Source organism: Schistocerca gregaria, chromosome 4, assembly GCF_023897955.1.
Source record: "Schistocerca gregaria isolate iqSchGreg1 chromosome 4, iqSchGreg1.2, whole genome shotgun sequence".
NCBI lineage: Eukaryota > Metazoa > Arthropoda > Insecta > Orthoptera > Acrididae > Schistocerca > Schistocerca gregaria.
The window spans coordinates 88,270,512-88,293,517 of record NC_064923.1 but is presented as its reverse complement, the minus strand read 5'-3'; the positions used below and the strand labels follow the sequence as shown (position 1 = coordinate 88,293,517).

General features: G+C 44.7%; 1 protein-coding gene across 2 annotated transcripts in view; it reads right to left on the bottom strand.

Annotated features, from left to right (window-relative positions):
* Positions 1–10,318, bottom strand: part of LOC126268034 (uncharacterized) — a 36,772-nt gene extending 26,454 nt beyond the window's left edge. For both annotated transcript variants that reach the window (XM_049973457.1, XM_049973458.1), the window contains exon 1: positions 10,229–10,318. In XM_049973457.1, the coding sequence (XP_049829414.1) occupies positions 10,229–10,256 (28 nt within the window). In that variant the 5' untranslated portion in view covers positions 10,257–10,318. The remainder of the gene's footprint in view (positions 1–10,228) is intronic.
* Positions 10,319–23,006: the final 12,688 nt, after the last annotated feature.

The window sequence follows — 23,006 nt, the reverse complement described above, 5'->3', positions numbered from 1 at the left end:
ATAATTATGTCGCCTGAGTCGCGCGTGATAGCCGCGCGGTCTTTCTTCCCTCGGGCAGGTGTGTGTGTGTGTGTGTGTGTGTGTGTGTGTGTGTGTGTGTGTGTGTGTGTGTGTGTGCGTGTGTATGTCAGATTTAAATAATGCTTAACTGTGCAATCTTGGAATGATAATTATTGTGAAAACATCATTATTATTATTTATTGGTTTGGTCAACTAAGTATCACATGAAGTAACTTATGTCTCCTTTCTTTTCTCTTTTCTTTCTTTCCCATAGCTTTTCATTATGTCCCTATGTCGTTCTCTTCTTCCTTCTGTCCGTATTCCAATTGTCTTTTTCTTTGTTTTCTTCTAAGAGCCCTTGACACTTTTTATTTTTGCTCTGAGCTTTTCTTCTTCTATTTCTTCTTCCATTGTTCTCATTTCTCTCAGTTTTGCTTCAACTCGTTTGATTCGCATCACTATTTTTCTGGGTTTCTTTCAAAAGATTTCAAAATTATTTTTGTTATTCGTTTTTTATCTTTTAGGTGTCCATAGAATGTAACTCTTCCTTTCCTCGTTGTATCTAATATTCGACTCTTCTTTCATAAATTTCTTTATTATTTCTTAATTTCCATTTTTCTTTGTCATATTTTAGTCCCACAATTTTCTTCATTATTTCTCTTTCCTTCTTTTCCATTACACGTCAGTCTTTGGATGTTTTTAACGAAAGACATTCTGAGGCATAAAGGTACTGTCGTCCCTGATTTTATGGATAAAGATTTCTTGTTACGCAGGTTTTTTTGTTAACTGAACAGCAACTTCCATCTCCCTTGCCCTTGCTACGTTAGAGTCTTTGTCCAAAGAAAATGGCTTATTACACTAGTCAACAGCGTTTTGCATCTGGGATGTTATACATCAAGTAGTATGTATTTTGGTGTGTATAATCCGAATATAGCTTTCGAAATGTTCTAGCACGTACCATTTTTCATTTTATAAATATTTTTTATTTTTCGTATTCAGTATTTCGTTTTTGGCTGTTCTTCTGTTTTGATGTTTAATTGTTTACTTTTGATTTGCAGAGGAGAGCTAGAAGATCTACAAATCGTCAGTAAAGCGCTCAGATGGTACACTGAAGCGCTGAAACTGGTAGCCATACAGTAAATGGCGTCATAAGAATGGCTGTTGGTGTTTCATTTTTTTTTTACAAGAGTTTTGTAAGGGGCGTCGTTGTGGATCTCTGTTTCGCTGGCCTGTCGACTCGTCTTATACTCAGATTTGTGGGGCTTTTGGATGTGACACTGGTCCATCGTGGGACTGCATGGGAATGTGAGGGCAGGTACATCCCTCTCAAGACATTGGTGGACCACGTCTGACCACCACATGGGGAGATCGCCGTATTGTGCACCAAGAACATCGTAATCCCTTAACATCTGCCGCTACCATCCGACAACAAGTAATGGACTTCTTCCAATGTCCTACGTCATCCCACACCACTTGTCAGAGAATAGCAGCAGCCTCGCAAAGCCTGCCCTCAACACCACAACACCAACGGCTGCATTTAGAATGGTGTCGTACCCTGTTCATTGACGAACTGCAGTTCTGCGCTACCCTGGATTGCCATCATCGGCAAGAATAGAGGTGACGTGGGGCGATACCCCATTCTTCCACTGTTTTTCAGAGCTACAGCGGTGTTGCTCCTGGTGGCACGGTTTTGGGAGATGTAGCGTATGACTTCAGATCGACTGAGGGATCTCTGATGACACATGATGCCTCACAGACACCTTGCGTCCTCATGTGTTACGACAGTGTCGTGATGCTGTGTTTTCAACACGACCATGCTCGTTCACACCCGTCACGTGCCTCTATGAACTGTCTGCGCGACATTGAGACAATTTCGTGGCCAACAAGATCAGCGGATCTATCCGCGACAGGACATATGCTTCCCCAGCTTGGACGTCAACACGTCCCCGTGCCTGTAGGCAGGATATTGGGTTCAAACGGTTCAAATGGCTCTGAGCACTATGCGACTTAATGTCTGAGGTCATCAGTCGCCTAGAACTAAGAGCTACTTAAACCTAACTAACCTAAGGACGTCACACACATTCATGCCCGAGGCAGGATTCGAACCTGCGACCGTAGCGGTCGCTCGGCTCCAGACTGTAGTGCCTAGAACCGCACGGCCACTCCGGCCAGCGCAGGATATTGGGAACAGTTATAAACAGTGGTGGACCAGGTTTCCTCAGGAGGGGATACATCTTTAAGAGACCCTCGCCAATCGAATTAGTGCACTCATCCAGGTCAGTGCGGGTCTTGCATCACAGTGATAACTGGCCTCATACTACCAACATCGACGATTTGAGGGAATGCACGAGAAGTAAACACGTCAACCGGGTGCGTTCACCTTCCTTTTACGCTGCAGGGACACTGCGACTATTGCGAAGTTTCTGAAGGTCAAGAGGATGTTTCACCCGGCACAGGCTCGCCCTATTTACAACAGTCTGGAATTAGCAATGCTACGAGAGAGGATTCATCGGACGCAGCGAACAATGACCAAACTCCGCTTGCCCTTTTCTCACATGATATACTGCGAACGATTGATGAAGGGCAACAAGCAGTATCTGTATTTATAGATTTCCGGAAAGCATTTGACACGGCGCCCCATTGCAGGTTGTTAACGAAGGTAAGAGTGTATGAAATCACAGATATGTGGGTGGCTCGAAGACATCTTAAATAATAACACCTCGACTGTGAGTGCTCATCAGAGACAAAGGTGTCGTCAGGAACACCCCATGGAAGTGTGGTAGGACCGCTGTTGTTCTCTGTATACATAAACGATTTGGCGGACAGGATGGGCAGCAATCTGAGGTTGTTCGTTGATGATACCGTGGTGTACGGTAAGGTGTCGAAGTTGAGTGACTGTAGGAAGATACAAGACGACTTAGACAAAATTTCCATTTGATGCGATGGATAGCAGCTAGCCCTGGCTGTGTAGGAAGATCAGACCTTCAATGTTAGGATGTAGGATTACTAGGGTCTTGCTTGATACAGCAAGTCATTTTAATATCTGGGAATAACGTAGCAAAGCGATATGAAATGGAACAAGCATGCGAGAACTGTGATAGGGAAGGCGAATGGTCGACTTCGGTTTATTGGGAGAATTTTAGAAAAGAGTGGTTCACATGTAAAGGAGACCACATATACACTCCTGGAAATGGAAAAAAGAACACATTGACACCGGTGTGTCTGACCCACCATACTTGCTCCGGACACTGCGAGAGGGCTGTACAAGCAATGATCACACGCACGGCACAGCGGACACACCAGGAACCGCGGTGTTGGCCGTCGAATGGCGCTAGCTGCGCAGCATTTGTGCACCGCCGCCGTCAGTGTCAGCCAGTTTGCCGTGGCATACGGAGCTCCATCGCAGTCTTTAACACTGGTAGCATGCCGCGACAGCGTGGACGTGAACCGTATTTGCAGTTGACGGACTTTGAGCGATGACGTATAGTGGGCATGCGGGAGGCCAGGTGGACGTACCGCCGAATTGCTCAACACGTGGGGCGTGAGGTCTCCACAGTACATCGATGTTGTCGCCAGTGGTCGGCGGAAGGTGCACGTGCCCGTTGACCTGGGACTGGACAGCAGCGACGCACGGATGCACGCCAAGACTGCAGGATCCTACGCAGTGCCGTAGGGGACGGCACCGCCACTTCCCAGCAAATTAGGGACACTGTTGCTCCTGGGGTATCGGCGAGGACCATTCGCAACCGTCTCCATGAAGCTGGGCTATGGTCCCGCACACCGTTAGGCCGTCTTCCGCTCACGCCCCAACATCGTGCAGCCCGCCTCCAGTGGTGTCGCGACAGGCGTGAATGGAGGGACGAATGGAGACGTGTCGTCTTCAGCGATGAGAGTCGCTTCTGTCTTGGTGCCAATGATGGTCATATGCATGTTTGGCGCCGTGCAGGTGAGCGCCACAATCAGGACTGCATACGACCGAGGCACACAGGGCCAACACCCGGCATCATGGTGTGGGGAGCGATCTCCTACACTGGCCGTACATCTCTGGTGATTGTCGAGGGGACACTGAACAGTGCACGGTACATCCAAACCGTCATCGAACCCATCGTTCTACCATTCCTAGACCGGCAAGGGAACTTGCTGTTCCAACAGGACAATGCACGTCCGCATGTATCCCGTGCCACCCAACGTGCGCTAGAAGGTGTAAGTCAACTACCCTGGCCAGCAAGATTCCGGATCTGTCCCCCATTGAGCATGTTTGGGACTGGATGAAGCGTCGTCTCACGCGGTCTGCACGTCCAGCACGAACGCTGGTCCAACTGAGGCGCCAGGTGGAAATGGCATGGCAAGCCACTCCACAGGACTACATCCAGCATCTCTACGATCGTCTCCATGGGAGAATAGCAGCCTGCATTGCTGCGAAAGGTGGATATACACTGTACTAGTGCCGACATTGTGTATGCTCTGTTGCCTGTGTCTATGTACCTGTGGTTCTGTCAGTGTGATCATGTGATGTATCTGACACCAGGAATGTGTCAATAAAGTTTCCCCTTCCTGGGACAATGAATTCACGGTGTTCTTATTTCAATTTCCAGGAGTGTAGGACGCTGGTGCGACCTGTTCTTGAATAATGCTCGAGTGTTTGGGATTCGTACCAGGTCGGATTGACGGAAGACATTATTGAAGGAAAACATCGAAGCAACTCAGATGGGGCGTTGGGCCATACAGAGCAGCCACACGTTCTGAACGTTACCTCCATAAGGATTCTGACCACCGCCCCAGACGGAAAAGAGGTTCAAATGGTTCAAAGGGCTCTGAGCACTATGGGTTGTAACTTCTGAAGTCATCAGTCCCCAAGAACTTAGAACTACTTAACCCTAACTAACCTAAGGACATCACACACATCCATGCCCTAGGCAGGATTCGCACCTGCGACTGTAGCGCCTAGAACCGCTCGGCCACATTCGGCCGGCTCAGAAAAGAGGGGTGATTAGAATGTTGACAGATAGGGCACACAAAGTTTGTGAACCGACTCACTTAAAAGATGAGCTTGAACATCTACGGTCGACATTCAAGAAGAATGGTTGTTCTAACCACTTCACCCTTGGGAGAAAATCAGGACCGATGAGAAATGACGGCCGCACAAAGGGAAAGTTTTCCTTCTGTTTATCTGAACGATTACATATCGCAATGGGAAAGTGTTGAGCAAGTACGGTGTGGAAACTATCTTGAGACCCACCAGGAAGATGAAAGAATGTTTAAGATCGGCAAAATATACACGACGTCCTTTGGCTACACCGAGTGAACATAAAATTTCTTGTAGTTGTGCACTGGCTTATATTGGTATCACAAAAAGAAGTGTTAACACACGCCTCGTTGAACACAAGAAGAATTGCCGCCTGGGCCATACGGATAAATCTGCCGTGACGGAACACCTGCACCAAGAGGTGACCATAAAATAAAATTCACTGAGACTAATGTCATATCAAAAACGTCTCATTAACGTTCGCCTACATATAGAGAGGTTATTGACATTTAGAAACACCATTATAATTTTAACAGAAAAGAGGAAGGTTGGGAGGAAGGTGTTAAATTAGATACGATTTGGACGTGATCGCAACGCAATAATGATAATAGATTACTTTCAATCGAGAATGCTGGCATTACCAGCGATAATCTCGTAGCCGACGTAACGTGATAGACTGCGGAGCCCTCTGCACTGCCTTATATAATCGTACTCGGTGCTCCCTCGGTGGTTGCAGATGGCCATTTTACCTCTGAAGATGTCTCCCGTAGTCGGAGAGGAAACGTTAGGAGAACGTTTTATACATCGACCACGGCGTACCAGCCCGGAAATTTTAAGTGATGTCAGTACCAGCCGTGGAAGCCATTGTCTGATCGAACTACCAAGTTTTTTTTCTATATTTGACTCGATTTTGTAATCACTGAAATAACGTCACATACCCTCTGAACCAATGAAGCTTATGTCGTTTCCTCCTCCCTCTCTGGATGCTTTAAAGTTTTGATTAGGCACTGTACTTCTTGAAACTTCCTGACACATTAAAACTTTGTGTCGGACCGAGACTAGAACTCGGGATCTTTGCCTTTCGCGGTAAAGTGCTCTACCAACTGAGCTACCCAAGCACGACTCACACCCCTTCCTCACAGCTGTAATTCCACCAGTACGTCGTCTTCTACCTTCCAAACTTTGCAGAAGCTCTCCTGCGAAAATTTCGTTCTAGAAACATCCCCCAGGCTGTGGTTAAGCCATTTCTCCGCAATATCCTTTCTTTCAGGAGTGCTAGTTCTGCAAGATTCGCAGGAGAGCTTCTGTGAAGTGTGGAAGGTAGGAGACGACGTACTGGCGGAATTACAGCTGTGAGGAGAGGGCGTTAGTCGTGCTTGGGTAGCTCAGTTGGTAGAGCACTTGACACAAAACGCAAAAGTCCCGAGTTCGAGTCTCGGTCCCGCACACAGTTTTAATCTGCCAGGAAGTTTCATTTCAGTGCACTCTGCTGTACTGTTCTTTTCATATGAAGTGGGATAATACCCCCCCCCTCCCCCCCCCCCCCAGGCTTGCGTGTCTCAGCATACAGATAGCCGACGGCATGCAGCTTTACTATATGATTAAATGATGATGGCATCCTCTTGAGTAAAATATTTCGGAGGTAAAATAGTCCCCCATTCGGATCTACGGGCGGGGACTACTCAAGAGGATGTCGTTATAAGGAGAAAGAAAACTGGCGTTCTACGGATCGGAGCGTGGAATGTCAGATCCCTGAATCGGGCAGGTAGGTTAGAAAATTTAAAAAGGGAAATGGATAGGTTAAAATTAGGTATAGTGGGAATTAGTGAAGTTCGGTGGCAGGAGGAACAAGACTTCTGGTCAGGTGACTACAGGGTTACAAACACAAAATCAAATAGAGGTCATGCAGGAGTAGGTTTAATAATGAATAAAACAATAGGAATTCGGGTAAGCTACTACAAACAGCATAGTGAACGCATTATTGTGGCCAAGATAGATACGTAGACCACACCTACTACAGTAGTACAAGTTTATATGTCAACTAGCTCTGCAGATGACGAAGAAATGTATGATGAAATAAAAGAAATTATTCAGATAGTGAAGGGAGATGAAAATTTAATAGTCATTGGTGACTGGAATTCGAGTGTAGGAAAAGGGAGAGAAGGAAACGTAGTAGGTGGATATGGATTGGGGCTAAGAAATGAAAGAGGAAGCCGCCTGGTAGAATTTTGCACAGAGCATAACTTAATCATAGCTAACACTTGGTTCAAGAATCATAAAAGAAGGTTGTATACATGGAAGAGTCCTGGAGATACTAAAAGGTATCAGATAGATTATATAATGGTAAGACAGAGATTTAGGAACCAAACTTTAAATCGTAAGACATTTCCAGGGGCAGATGTGGACTCTGACCACAAACTATTGGTTATGACCTGTAGATTAAAACTGAAGAAACTGCAAAAAGATGGGAATATAAGGAGATGGGACCTGGATAAACTGAAAGAACCAGAGGTTATACAGAGTTTCAGGGAGAGCATAAGGGAACAATTGTCAAGAATGGGGGAAATAAATACAGTAGAAGAAGAATGGGTAGCTTTGAGGGATGAAGTAGTGAAGGCAGCAGAGGATAAAGTAGGTAAAAAGACGAGGGCTAGTAGAAATCCTTGGGTAACAGAAGAAATATTGAATTTAATTAATGAAAGGAGAAAATATAAAAATGCAGTAAATGAAGCAGGCAAAAAGGAATACAAACGTCTCAAAAATGAGATCGACAGGAAGTGCAAAATGGCTAAGCAGGGATGGCTAGAGGACAAATGTAACGATGTAGAGGCTTATCTCACTAGGGGTAAGATAGATACTGCCTACAGGAAAATTAAAGAGACCTTTGGAGAGAAGAGAACCACTTGTATGAATATTAAGAGCTCAGATGGAAACCCAGTTCTAACCAAAGAAGGGAAAGCAGAAAGGTTGAAGGAGTATATAGAGGGTCTATACAAGGGCGATGCACTTGAGGACAATATTATGGAAACGGAAGAGGATGTAGATGAAGATGAAATGGGAGATATGATACTGCGTGAAGAGTTCGACAGAGCACTGAAAGGCCTGTGTCGAAACAAGGTCCCGGGAATAGACAACATTCCATTAGAACTACTTACGGCCTTGGGGGAGCCAGTCCTGACAAAACTCTACCATCTGGTGAGCAAGATGTATGAGACTGGCGAAATACCCTCAGACTTCAAGAAGAATATAATAATTCCAATCGCAAAGAAAGCAGGTGCTGACAGATGTGAAAATTACCGAACAATCAGTTTAATAAGTCATATCTGCAAAATACTAACACGAATTCTTTACAGACGAATGGAAAAACTAGTAGAAGCCGACCTCGGGGAAGATCCGTTTGGAATCCGTAGAAATTCTGGAACACGTGAGGCCATACTGACCTTACGACTTCTCTTAGAAGAAAGATTAATGAAAGGCAAACCTACATTTCTAGCATTTGTAGATTTAAGGAAAGCTTTTGAGAATGTTGACTGGAATACTCTGTTTCAGATTCTGAAGGTGGCAGGGGTAAAATACAGGGAGCAAAAGGCTATTTACAATTTGTACAGAAACCAGATGGCAGTTATGAGAGTCGAGGGCCATGAAAGGGAAGCAGTGTTTGGGAAGGAAGTGAGACAGGGTTGTAGCCTCTCCCCGATGTTATTCAATCTATATATTGAGCAAGTAGTAAGGGAGACGAAAGAAAAATTGGGAGTAGGTATTAAAACCATGGAGAAGAAATAAAAACTTTGAGGTTCGCTGATTACATTGTAATTCTGTCAGAGACAGCAATGGACTTGGAAGAGCAGTTGAATGGAATGGACAGTGTCTTGAGAGGAGGATATAAGATGAACATCAACAAAAGCAAAACGAGGATAATGGAATGTAGTCAAATTAAGTCGGGTGATGCTGGGGGAATTAGATTAGGAAATGAGACCCTTAAAGTAGTAAAGGAGTTTTGCTATTTGGGGAGCAAAATAACTGATGATGGTCGAAGTAGAGAGGATATAAAATGTAGACTGGCAATTGCAAGGAAGTGTTTCTGAAGAAGAGAAATTTGTTAACATCGAGTATAGATTTAAGTGTCAGGAAGTCTTTTCTTAAAGTATTTGTATGGAGTGTAGCCATGTATGGAAGTGAAACGTGGACGATAAATAGTTTAGACAAGAAGAAAATAGAAGCTTTCGAAATGTGGTGCTAGAGAAGAATACTGCAGATTCGATGGGTAGATCACATAACTAATGAGGAAGTATTGAATAGGATTGGGGAGAAGAGAAGTTTGTGGCACAACTTGACCAGAAGAAGGGATCGGTTGGTAGGAGATGTTCTGAGGCATCGAGGGATCACCAATTTAGTATTGGAGGGCAGCGTGGAGGGTAAAAATTGTAGAGGGAGACCAAGAGATGAATACACTAAGCAGATTCAGAAGGATTTAGGTTGCAGTAGGTACTGGGAGATGAAGAAGCTTGCATAGGATAGAGTAGCTTGGAGAGCTGCATCAAACCAGTCTCGGGACTGAAGACCACAACAACAACAATATCTTGAAACAGTGTATATCAGTCACAGAGAATATTTTTAACCCAAAAGTAAGCCATAACACCATTTTGTTTCATGAAGCTCTTGTAGACCCCTATTTAAGAAAACTACAGATTCCTCCAGTTGATATGTGAGATTATGAAACTAGTGTGTCACTACTGCACTTCTATAAAAATAGAGAAACGATCTTTAGGTTACGAAAATATCCTTGAAGCACTGTGTAAAAAAAGTGTGTAGAACTCTACAACGTACGTTTTCAATTTTTTGACACAAAATGTGAAAGATGTCAGTGACAAACAAAATGTTTTGAAACCCAATCAGAAGGCGTCTCCCCCTTATGCTTGCTGTAGGAGCATTTTATGTGCACTTATCTGTCTCGCCGATTTGAAATTCAATGAAATTAATGGAGAACTAGAGAATATTGTTCGGTATTAGTAATTTAGATGCATTCGATTAGGTAATATTAACGAAAATTCACAAAAAATGGACTGGTAAAAATGAGTACCGTAACTATTAAAATAAAATTTTCTTAAATGATTCCAGAGGCGAATGCTGGTCTAGATCGCACTAAAACGCCACGATGGCGATGGAAGTGTACTGACCGACTCGCCTTCGAGGCTTACTCACCAAGGCAGAGAACAAGACAGATCCTCATCGCGCGACTTTGGTACCAGATGTCACCGCTGTTTTATACAGCGGCGCTGGCGTAGCTTCAGCCATTCCCCGCTCACTGGTCACGACCGTGGCTATTACTTTGCGCCAGCTTACGGCCGTTATCTACCGGGCGTGCCTTACCTGCAAACTGTCCAGCAGGACAAGCACCGATGACCAAAAAACTGGCATTTCTAGCAACCTGCGGCTGCTGCGAGATTCATGTACCAATACCAGAGTCAAAAATTTAACACGGCATCGAAAACTGAGAGGATACTGCCTGAACAGCATGTTGGAACAATTACAAAACGACGTAAACCTACTGACAATACTTACGGCGTACAACAATGTACAGAAGTTAATATTAGGTAACGAAGACGTCCATCTCCAAACAAAACGAAAACTATAAAAAAAATGTTCAACAAGGAAAGACAGGAAGGAATATTGAAGTTTTACAACATCAGGTACTAGACGTTCGCGTCTTAATGGGCTTGTGGTCTGCAATCAAAAACTGGCTCAACAAATATATTCCTGTTGTTGTTTCGGGATTTATAGAAACTAGCAAATGATTACAGCTCCCTCGCCACTCTCTCCTGTCCTCGAAAGAAAAACCTTTCAAGCCGTACTGGGATGATGTCCCACCAGACAAACAGACGTATCAGTTCAATATCAGTATGTAATGAGTATGATCAGTAGCAAGTGTATCCATGGTCGTGAAACTCAAAACTAGTTTGTCATTCACAGCGAAACTGACATAGGATCCTTCCTCCACAACCCAACAGGTCCAACTCCACTTCTCTCCCCCCCCCCCCACCCCCCACCCCTATCACAGCCCAGCCAAGCTATCTATTTCAGGTCCAGCGTGCACCCTTGCAAACTACTCCATTTATGAAAATGTATTTATGTTCAATCAGGCTACTACTCAGGTTACCAGATCAGTATATTACACCCACAGGTTGTTCTGGTCCCAGGCTTTTATCTTTGGATGACTAAAAGATGAAATGATTCGTTTGGAATGATTGTCTGTCCAAGCAGAGCAACACAAGTCGCTTTGAGAACGGGGATGGCTGTTTTTGTGTTTACTGGGATAGCAGCTGTCACAGTGGTAACAAATTCATGCAGACTAAGATAATAGCAGCTATGACATCTGAGGCTGTGGCTACGTAACGACAATTTCTGTACTCTGAGAAGAATTTTTGTGACCAGATAGTCCTCTCTGATCCCAGATCAGCGTGTGAAGCACATCTACTGTGCACGAAACAATCATCTAGTGGCATTCGACATGTTGAACCAGACGTTAATATTCAAAACTAGAAATCATGACGTTCCCATATGTTGTGTAAGAGCTCATTCCTTTAAGTGAAACAGCATACAAGTTACCCAAAGCAGCGACACGACGGAGAGGGGGACCATCTTTTACACGTCCTGAAATTAGTAAACAGAGAGAACTTGAACGCGGACTGATAAGATTAATCTCTTATGCAAAGATTAAGCCGGCATTGATGAGACAGTTCTCGCAAGAGAAAATCAATACTGTACAGTCTAGACGATTTGAGAACACTGTAATACTCTTCACGTCCAACCACGGCTGCTACAGAAAACAATTACATTTCATTTGCTAGTGGGCATGCCCATTGTGCGACTGTGGCAAGAAAGTGCATGCTAACAATATCTTCTTTATGTAAGCCTGCAGGTTTTCGTGGCAGTTTTCACTGAAGTTAAAGTCTGCTGGGTTATTAGGCCGCGTCATCTCAGATTGTCCAACTAGATATTATACTACCAGGCACCTACTACAACATTTGATCAAAATGTACTTCCATCTGTGGACTTGTATAACCGAGCTGCTGTGCATGGAAGTCTTTGCGCTTAAGCTTGGTGTCACTAACTGTGACGAGGTGTACTTTTCCGATTACTGTTCATGTCATTCGAAGCTGGCCAATGGCCGAAAAGCCCTAGGAGATGATTCCATTGAAAAGAAATGTCGTCGAGACAAGGCAGTTAAGTTATCCAACTATGACTGCTCCTTCCCACGTCGCTTTTATGCAACATATTTCCTAACATGCAGTGAGTTGAGAAAAGTCATGAACTATCTTCTAATTTCGTGTCGAATCTCCTTTCTTCCGGAGTAGTGCAGCAACTCTACGTGGCATGAACTCAATAAGTCGTTCGAAGTCCCCTCCAGAAATACTGAGCCATATCGCCTCCATAGCCGTCCTAAGGCGTTGGGGGCGCGGGATTTTGTGCACGAGCTGACCTCTCTATTATGACCTATAAATGTTGAATGGATTCAAATCGGGCAGTGTGGGTGGCCAAGTCATTCACTCGAACTGCCCAGACTATCCTTCAGACCAATTGTGCCCATGTGACATGCAATTGTTGTTTGGGAAAATGAAGTCCATGAACGCCTGCAAACGGTCTCCAAGATGCCGATCATAACCATTTCCAGTCAACGATCGGTTCAGTCGGACCAGAGGACACAGTCCACTCAACGTAAACACATCCAACATAATTATGGAGCCATCACCAGCTTGCACATTGCCTTGTTGGCAACCTGAGTCCATGGCTTCGTCGGACTGCGCTGCATTCGAACCCCACCACCATCTCCTCCCAACTGAAATCGCGACTCATCTGATTAGACTACGGTTTTGCAGTCGCCTAAAGTCTAATTGACATGTTTACGAGCCCAGAAGAGTAGTTACAGGCGATGTCGTGCCGTCAGTAAAGGCACTCGCTTCGGTCGTTGCTGCCGTAGCCCATTAAAGTCATATTTCGCCACATTGTCCTACCGGATACGTTCTCTGTACGTCGCATATTGATTTCGGCAATTGTCTATTAGAACTGACAATTCAACGAGAACGCCGGTGCTCGCGGTCGCTCAGTGTAAGCCTTCGGCCACTTCGTTGTCCGTGATGAGAAGTAATGCCTGAATTTTGGTATTCTCGGCACACTCCTGACACCGTGGATCTCGCAATACTGAAATCCCTAACCATTTCCGAAGTGGAATGTCCCGTGCGTCTAGCTGCATTTACCATTCTACGTTCTAAGTCTCGTAATTCCCATAATCACATCGGAAACCTTTCCACATGAATCTCCTGAGTACAAATGACAGCTCCACCAATGAACTGCACTTTTATACCTCATGTGCGTGATTCTAGCGGCGTCTGTACATCGCTTTCCTACGACTTTTGTCATCTCAACGTATCCCTACTACACACACTTTTCACTGAAGTGTAGGCGACGTTTTAAGCCTGTGGTGCATGAATTTCACTGCAGTGGACAACATATAATAGTCAATTTTCTGGCATTTTAAATCAGTCATGAGGCTCCAAATGCATGCAGGACACAACACCAGTAGGGAATGCCGACTGCAGTAAACTATGTGCATTTGCAGCCGCAGGACTGACTGAAAATGCCAAAGAAGCGACCATTGACAGCGTGGACGCTACGCGCCACAGAGTTAACCTAATACAGATGATGTTAATCGTTCGGTTTTAAAGCTCTTGCAGTTTCCGGGTTTACAGACTATATGACTGGATTTCAGGTTCGCCTGTTGTGCGAACAGGAACACAGGAAACACCTACGGATAAATTCAACAAATCAGGCGTATACGAACTCACATTGATCTCTCGTTTGTCAGAATACACATGGTAAATATGCACGAATCTTAAAAAAAAAAAGATATTGAGTACGCGTCAGAGCTCTAAAAAGTAGCAACTCCCATAATACTTTGCTGATCAGTTAATAGCCCGCAACCATCACCCTCGTGAAATAGAAGTGAAATCAAAAACACTAAAATCCAGCCACTACCTACTATATGCAAAAGCTTTAGATCCGCTCCTACATACCATATGTTGAGTGCCAAGAGATTCGAATCGGAAATGAAAGGCTCACATGCAGAGCTTACGCCGATGACTTGGGTGATTTCATGGAAAGTTCATGAGATGTTAACATTTTACATAAGGTCCCCCGATGATACGAATAAGCTTCAGGTGCTACTGTTAACCCCAAAAAGACTGCGATGTTGCCAGTTACAAATAATAAATGAAATATACAGCGGAATTAGTTCACTAGCAAAAATCAACACCAGCTGTTAGGCGTCATTATGGCAAATAACACACAAATAATGGAGACTCTCAACTGGCGCACAATACTATATATAATAAGAACTGTAGTAAAAATCCACGCAGGTAAAATTTAGCTACGACAGAAAATGTCAAATACTCACAAAACTAAGGTCCTCCCGATGCCAAAAAAATAGGGAGGACTGTACAGCAAGCTACACTCCTGGGAATTGAAATAAGAACACCGTGAATTCATTGTCCTAGGAAGGGGAAACTTTATTGACACATTCCTGGGGTCAGATACATCACATGATCACACTGACAGAACCACAGGCCCATAGACACAGGCAACACAGCATGCACAATGTCGGCACTAGTACAGTGTATATCCACCTTTCGCAGCAATGCAGGCTGCTATTCTCCCATGGAGACGATCGTAGAGATGCTGGATGTAGTCCTGTGGAACGGCTTGCCATGCCATTTCCACCTGGCGCCTCAGTTGGACCAGCGTTCGTGCTGGACGTGCAGACCGCGTGAGACGACGCTTCATCCAGTCCCAAACATGCTCAATGGGGGACAGATCCGGAGATCTTGCTGGCCAGGGTAGTTGACTTACACCTTCTAGAGCACGTTGGGTGGCACGGGATACATGCGGACGAGCATTGTCCTGTTGGAACAGCAAGTTCCCTTGCCGGTCTAGGAATGGTAGAACGATGGGTTCGATGACGGTTTGGATGTACCGTGCACTATTCAGTGTCCCCTCGACCATCACCAGAGGTGTACGGCCAGTGTAGGAGATCGCTCCCCACACCATGATGCCGGGTGTTGGGCCTGTGTGCCTCGGTCGTATGCAGTCCTGATTGTGGCGCTCACCTGCACGGCGCCAAACACGCATACGACCATCATTGGCACCAAGGCAGAAGCGACTCTCATCGCTGAAGACGATACGTCTCCATTCGTCCCTCCATTCACGCCCGTCGCGACACCACTGGAGGCGGGCTGCACGATGTTGGGGCGTGAGCGGAAGACGGCCTAACGGTGTGCGTGACCGTAGCCCAGCTTCATGGAGACGGTTGCGAATGGTCCTCGCCGATATCCCAGGAGCAACAGTGTCCCTAATTTGCTGGGAAGTGGCGGTGCGGTCCCCTACGGCACTGTGTAGGATCCTACGGTCTTGGCGTGCATCCGTGCGTCGCTGCGGTCCGGTCCCAGGTCGACGGGCACGTGCACCTTCCGCCGACCACTGGCGACAACATCGATGTACTGTGGAGACCTCACGCCCCACGTGTTGAGCAATTCGGCGGTACGTCCACCTGGCCTCCCGCATGCCCACTATATGCCCTCGCTCAAAGTCCGTCAACTGCACATACGGTTCACGTCCACGCTGTCGCGGCATGCTACCAGTGTTAAAGACTGCGATGGAGCTCCGTATGCCACGGCAAACTGGCTGACACTGACGGCGGCGGTGCACAAATGCTGCGCAGCTAGCGCCATTCGACGGCCAACACCGCGGTTCCTGGTGTGTCCGCTGTGCCGTGCGTGTGACCATTGCTTGTACAGCCCTCTCGCAGTGTCCGGAGCAAGTATGGTGGGTCTGACACACCGGTGTCAATGTGTTCTTTTTTCCATTTCCAGGAGTGTATATACTGGTTTATATTGATGGATGAAATCTTTAAGGTTACTCTACCGGCTAGCACCTTCAGCTTAAATGAGGGTGGACTGGGACAAACGGACTTGCACGCAATATGCGCGGCACTATTCGTTAACAGAGCTCCGTGTGTAACAGTAGAGGGATCACACTCGCCAGTTGTTGTACTGTTTCGCAGATATCGCCTGGCATCAGAGCTAGTCCCGGTTTACAATGTCAGTATTCCACACTCTTTAAACTTTGTCCGAAATTATTATCTCAATAAAAGCTACACATCAACAGAGCCGCGCGGTCTAGGGCGGTACAGTAACGGGCTGTGCGGTTGGTGCCGGCGGAGGTTCGAGTCCTTCCTCGGGCATGGGTGTCCGTGTTTGTCCTTAGGATAATCTAGGTTAAGTAGTGAGTAGGCTTAGGGACTGATGACCTTAGCAATTAAGTCCCATAAGATTTCACACGCACCAACAGACATCCTAAACAAGGAAAAGCTCGTAACATGGCCATTGCTCTCAAAGGAACAGCAACTCCTAATAAATGGAAGCTGCAACTACCGCAGCAGAAGTGGAGAATCGTGAGGGAAAATTTAGAGATGAAAATAATAGCACAGGACGACAGACCCACTTCGTACAAAGTGATAATCCGGACAATAGCGACCAACTCCAAGCTTAACTCCATCCAGTTAAAACCACCAGCGGCTTGTAGAAATTATTATTCGGAGGACACAATCGAACGTCGGTTTTGAGTGCCCGAAATTTGTCTAGGTATGGCACACAGCAAGGGGGATGGCTCGACTGATCAATAGAACGGACATACGCAAGACACAGGTTTCTAACGCCATGGTACCCGAATGGAAATCATTTCCCAAAGCAAAGCGACCCGCGACAAAGTGGATCATCGCACACAAAGTTGATATAATTTTTGGACTTAAATTAACGCACAACTTACAGTACCTGCATATTTTTGGGACGAATACGAGAAAATAACTCGTCATCCTAAATACAGGCTTACTTACGCGAATTTTCTCATGTTTCCAATATTTAAACCTTATGTTAGTATTTTGACATAGAACTCCACGGAATAAAAAAAAATGTTGTTTGAATTCTACAAAAGCGTCATCTAAGAAATAACTCAATGGACAATTTCCTACAGGTTTTAGTATAAAAGACTGAAATGTGAAAGTGTTGTAATTTATACAATTATTTTTCAGATGAGTTTGTTTTCTGTTATTATGGAAACTGATAAATGCTAAATAAATATCTTTAAAAAAATAGAAAAAGCTTCCACATACAGGAAGGCATTAGCAGAAGGAAAATAAATTATAAATGACTTCACGACAGGCACACTATTTACATAGACCGATAAGAAAGTTTATCAACTTCAGCAAAGTGCGCGGCTTCTAACGTAGCAAGTTGTTACGAGTTGTCATCTTGCACTGAAATCGTAGCTGGCATTGGATCCGGGACGAGAGCAGATTTTGGTTTTCACGCTGGCACAGCTACTGGGCGGGGCGAGCCGTGTACTTGGCTTAACTCTGCGTGCAATACCTGAAGAAGTGCTATCAAATATTAATTGTACTTTCTCATACTTAGTATACCAAATTCCATGGATAACAGAAACGTACTGTTAAAATTTTAAGCCGGCCGCTGTGGCCGCGAAGTTCTAGACGCTTCAGTCAGGAACCGCGCTGCTGCTATGGTCACAGGTTCGAATCCTGGATGTGTATGATGTCTTTAGGTTAGTTACGTTTAAGTACTTCTAAATCTAGGGGACTGATGACTTCCGATGTTAAGTCCCATAGTGCCTTGAGCCATCTGAACTACTTTTTTTTAAATGTCAAATGAATAACTTTAATATTTTTGGACATATATATTTTCACCTAGAACAATTACAACCGTGCTGGTACTGTGAAACAGAGGTAAGGACTGAATGTATTCATCTATAGTATCAGTTGAAACTACAACCAAGAGGATAGTTTCACACAATCTAATTTTTTGGAATTTTCTCTAGTATCATTACCACAGATTTCTGACGTAATTAAAAGTAGTTTGTAAAATTATTATTTCATCGTGTTTTGGTTGTATGAGTGTTTTGAGGAGACTGAGAAAGATAATCGAGGACATACATAAAGTGAGAATGTGCTATTGTATTAAAACTATGTGAATATATGCGTGAGAAAGTTGTTGTGCAATAGAGGAATTTGTGACGTACTGCGTGTCCGAGTGAGCTTTGTTTTGTAAAAGGTAGCCAGAGGAAGCGTGGAGTATTAAACGTATTAGTATTTTACTTTGTGGAATGGAATCGTATTTAGTTTTCATCAAATTTTATTTGTTTTAGAAATTAGGAAATTTCTAGTCTAAATAACTTGTGGTGATGTGATTGGCTGACATTAGAAATACCGCGAGTATAGAAGTGCCCGAGGTGACATGATTGGCTGTATAACATACTAGAAAATCGGAATTCAGCCTTTCCCTGGCGTTTGAGTAGGGATTTGTGCCTCAGACGAATGAGTCGAGATGGTCGCTCGGAAGTCGTCTCCAGGTAAACACCCGTTAACCCCACTGATCAAATTTGTACCAAAATGAAGAAATTCGCGTGTTTGATCGGTTCTCGTGTCGTTGACGAAGAGCGGCTACAGTACTGAGTATTTTGTGACAGTATGAGCTTTGTGAGTGGTTTGTTTTAGGAGGTATTCGAGTGTGAACATTTCACGTCATACATTAGCTTTGCGAGGCGTGTTTCGTGCAGATTACGAGATATCATGGCGAGCACTTCTGTACAAGAGGACTACTGAACGCCTGAATGAGTTAACTCTCAAGTAGCCGTGGATCAGTGATGTTTAGGACGTTTAAAATATCGGGTCGGACTAAATATCTTCTGGTTACTTTTGGCTGTGAACTTGTTACAGAGACAGTCAGTAACATTGCACAATTGATGCTGGGATATTAAATACGGACTTGATAGCCATTTTCTTTATTTTAAAGACAATAAACTAACTAAAAGAAAATTTTGACATTTTTCAAACGACTAGATAGTTTAACTAACTTTCAGCTACCATCCGTGGACTGGAGTTATGTGGCCTTTGTGTGGTAGGTATTTAGTCGAATTTTCGTTAGTGCTGCTTTTGCCCTCTAAACCAGTATGGTAGCATCGCAGAGTGAACGGACAGACAACCTCAAACCTATCCAGATAGGCTGACTGATTGTTTAAAGGATAGTGAGAGCCTAACCTGCTCTGCCACAGGCTTTCGGTAAATACAGTACCTAGAACAATCTCTCCAAAGGTAACAGAATGTTTAGTCGATGAACGCATACGTCATATGAGGTTAGGAGGCCCCTTCGTATAGCGCAACGCACAGCGCTTAAGCTGGTGACACAGATCTGCATAGACTGTGTCTGGTGTGCCAGCCAGCCTGAAGTGCGGCTTTCGGCGGTTTCCCACACTCGTTTAGGCAAATGCTTACCTGGTTCCCACTTTCCGCCTCAAAGTATATAATATGCAAACAGTTGAAATACGATAACACACAGGACAAAGTTTACACAGTTCACACGCAGGTGGCACCCACGACTTGCCCCTCTCAGGTAAGTGAAGAAGTAAAGACTCTGACGACAGGTAATGCATCCAGCCGCAGAGTTAGCTAAAATAAATGTGGCACATCTTGAGTACATCGAAGCCCATACTTGTCGGAATTAACACCAAGAAGAAGATGGGGTTTCAGTTCACTGGGAAAACCAGTGCTTTAACTTCTAGAACTGTTTCTAGCGCTCTGTAACCCAGCCCGTAAAAGTTGAAATTTATGTCAGTTACTAACGTCTACAGTTGCTTCAATCATAAATGTATGTTATTATTTTCACATAAAGTCCTCAAATCGAGAGCTACACCCTTAATGTTTATGTATGAATTAGTGAATTTACTCACGGCACTTTCGTTGCCTACACCTGTAGTCACTTTCAGTAATTAAATTAATAACCAAATTAATTAATTTAATCAGATTGAACCTTAAATTGCTGGTGTACCCATGTACCACCACAATGAAATGAAAACAGTGAATAGTTAAGGGAGTATGAATGAAAACAGTGGCGTATTTAAGTTTACAAAATAATAAGAAGTTTTATTAATCCTTTTGTAACTACAACTAGCTGATGAATCTTACATAAAAACGACAAACGCAAATCAGAAAAGGAATGATGTTTGACTGGTAAAGCATACATTGGGGTGCCAGCTATACAAATTCTCCCTTGAATTGATCCCTTTTGCAACGCAATCTGACTTTGTTTACATGAATCCACTGTTATGTCCAACTTTATTCAAATGGAATCAACTAAGACCAAGTATACCACAAACTATGGTTTACCTGAAAACAGGGAGCTTTGAATATCATTTAACAACACTCCACTGGAACCACAGTATTTTACTCTTTCAGCTTGATTCAGGCGGCAGCAGAGAACACCACGCTGTGGGCGAGGATCGGTGTTCTACGGTAGTGGTAATGCTCTGATGTGTCCACGAAAATTTACGAACTGTGCAGTTCGTATACCACAAACTATGGTTTACCTGAAAACAGGGAGCTTTGAATATCATTTAACAACACTCCACTGGAACCACAGTATTTTACTCTTTCAGCTTGATTCAGGCGGCAGCAGAGAACACCACGCTGTGGGCGAGGATCGGTGTTCTACGGTAGTGGTAATGCTCTGATGTGTCCACGAAAATTTACGAACTGTGCAGTCTGGCGTTCTGATTAGCAGAATAAGGGAAAGTTCCTTATCAGAGACCTGAAATTCCGGCAGATTTCAGTGTGAGTTGCACCCATTTGCTGATCTGGCCAAACCAATTTGACTCATAGGCACGGCGGTGCGTGCTGGAATTGTCAAACGTCAGATGGCCGAGTCGGGACGAATAACTTCACCCTCACAACCCACGATGATACGCAGTTCCACTGTTGGTATGGTTGGAAACTGCCACTGGCTTTTAGTACACCACAACATACAGACCACAAGTCTCGCCCACTAGGGAAAGACCTGAAGTTCTCCACCAGAGAAGGACCAGAAGATGAAGAAGGCAAAGAGCTACAACTAGTTTCCACCAAGCCCCAGCACTGGAGCTGAACTAGCAACAACGAAACCGCCCTCACATTGCACAAACCAATCGAATAATCGTCTTCTTATTGAATCTCCTCTTTTGACTGTTCTTTTGGCCTGTAGCTCCCCAGCGCGAGCACACTCACCTTCTTTACGTCGCTGTAGAGCGAATCAGTACCGAAAATATGCATTTAAATTCGCTTTTAGAAACGACTTTGCTAGACGAAAAGAACTCTATGTCGAGCGCCTTTCAAAGGAAGAGGCCAATATCCAAGTTGCCCACGTCGTTGACATCCACTTTTTGATCATAAGTAACATGTTCTATGTGAAACTTACTAACGACGCTGCATGCGACATGATTCTTCAAGAGATAAAGCAGGGACTCCGCTTCTGCCACGCAGACGGATACGTTGGCAACGCCGAGGTTGACCATGCTGGACTGGGAGTGCATATTATACAAATATTAGAATTACCTTTCGAACTTCCAGGGCAAACATCATGGCGGCACTCTGTCCATATTGTACAGTACAAGAACACGTGGCAGAAAAGTGGACGCAATTTAAAACGTATCTGCCGACCAATGTGGCCGAGCGGTTCTAGACGCTTCAGTCTGGAACCGCGTGACAACTGCGGTCGCATGTTCGAATTCTGCCTTGGGCATGGATGTGTGTAATGTCCTTAGGTTAGTTAGGTTTAAGTTCTTGGGGACTGATAACCTCAGATGTTAAGTCCCATAGTGCTCAGAGCCAAATGAACCATTTTAAAACATATCTAGTCCTCAACAGAGTATGCTAAGTACACACTGAACCCTGACAACACGACCAGTCCTCCAAATAGGAGGCTGCCAGGCCATAATTATTGATGGTGGCCAACTTAACACGTGTTCCAAATGTGGCAAAGAAAGTCACCAATGTTCTGAGTGCCTCCAACATCGGATCACACAACTTCCACTGCATGATGCCATACCTCCACCAAAGCCAACAATCCTACCAGTAACTTATGTGGTGGTGCTCATATCTCTGTCTGTTCAGATGCAACAGACTAATGTTACAGTATCATCGACAGCAAGATGGCAATCGATACACTTATCATACCAACAGAAGCCCTTGTGCTGTGAGGAGGAAGCCATTGGTTCAAATGGCTCTGAGCACTATGGGACTTAACATCTATGGTCATCAGTCCCCTAGAACTTAGAACTACTTAAACCTAACTAACCTAAGGACAACACACAACACCCAGCCATCACGAGGCAGAGAAAATCCCTGACCCCGCCGGGAATCGAACCCGGGAACCCGGGCGCGTGAAGCGAGAACGCTACCGCACGACCACGAGATGCGGGCTAGGAAGCCATTGCCATCGTCCAACACTGAAGGCCACACCTGCAAACAGCATTCACCGAAACGCTGAAAATAACGCAGGTTGCAAAGCTGATCGCTCCCTTCCTATCAGCCAGCATGATGCAATGGAACACGAACAGATTTCCATGCCTACATCATGGGCTGAGGACATCAAAACTGGGCTATACTTTGATCCAGGGCCATGTGAAGTCTGAACAACACTGTGAGGATGGGATGTGGCATCACTCATGATGTCTGCTTCTCACCCCATCACCATGGATACCACTGCTCAACCAGTGCACTGCCAGGCTTACCACCTGGCCACGATGAATATCAACAAGATTAGCTCTCCTGTCAAGATCCAACTCCTGACAGAAACAATGCAAGCCACAGGAATCGACTTTGCATTTGTGGGAATGAATGCACTCCTGAACTTTTACGGTTATGTAATGAACGTGTCGCCTGGGGTCCCACACATGGCAGCATGGCGATTCTAGTCCATATAGGAGTCAAAATCACTGACATCACATACCTCCACTGTGCATGAGGAATAGCAGTCATGGCACTTGACATTAATGTTTAGGCACCTTTGGGCACCACCGAATGTCATGAGCAAGCCAGGTTCTACTCCAC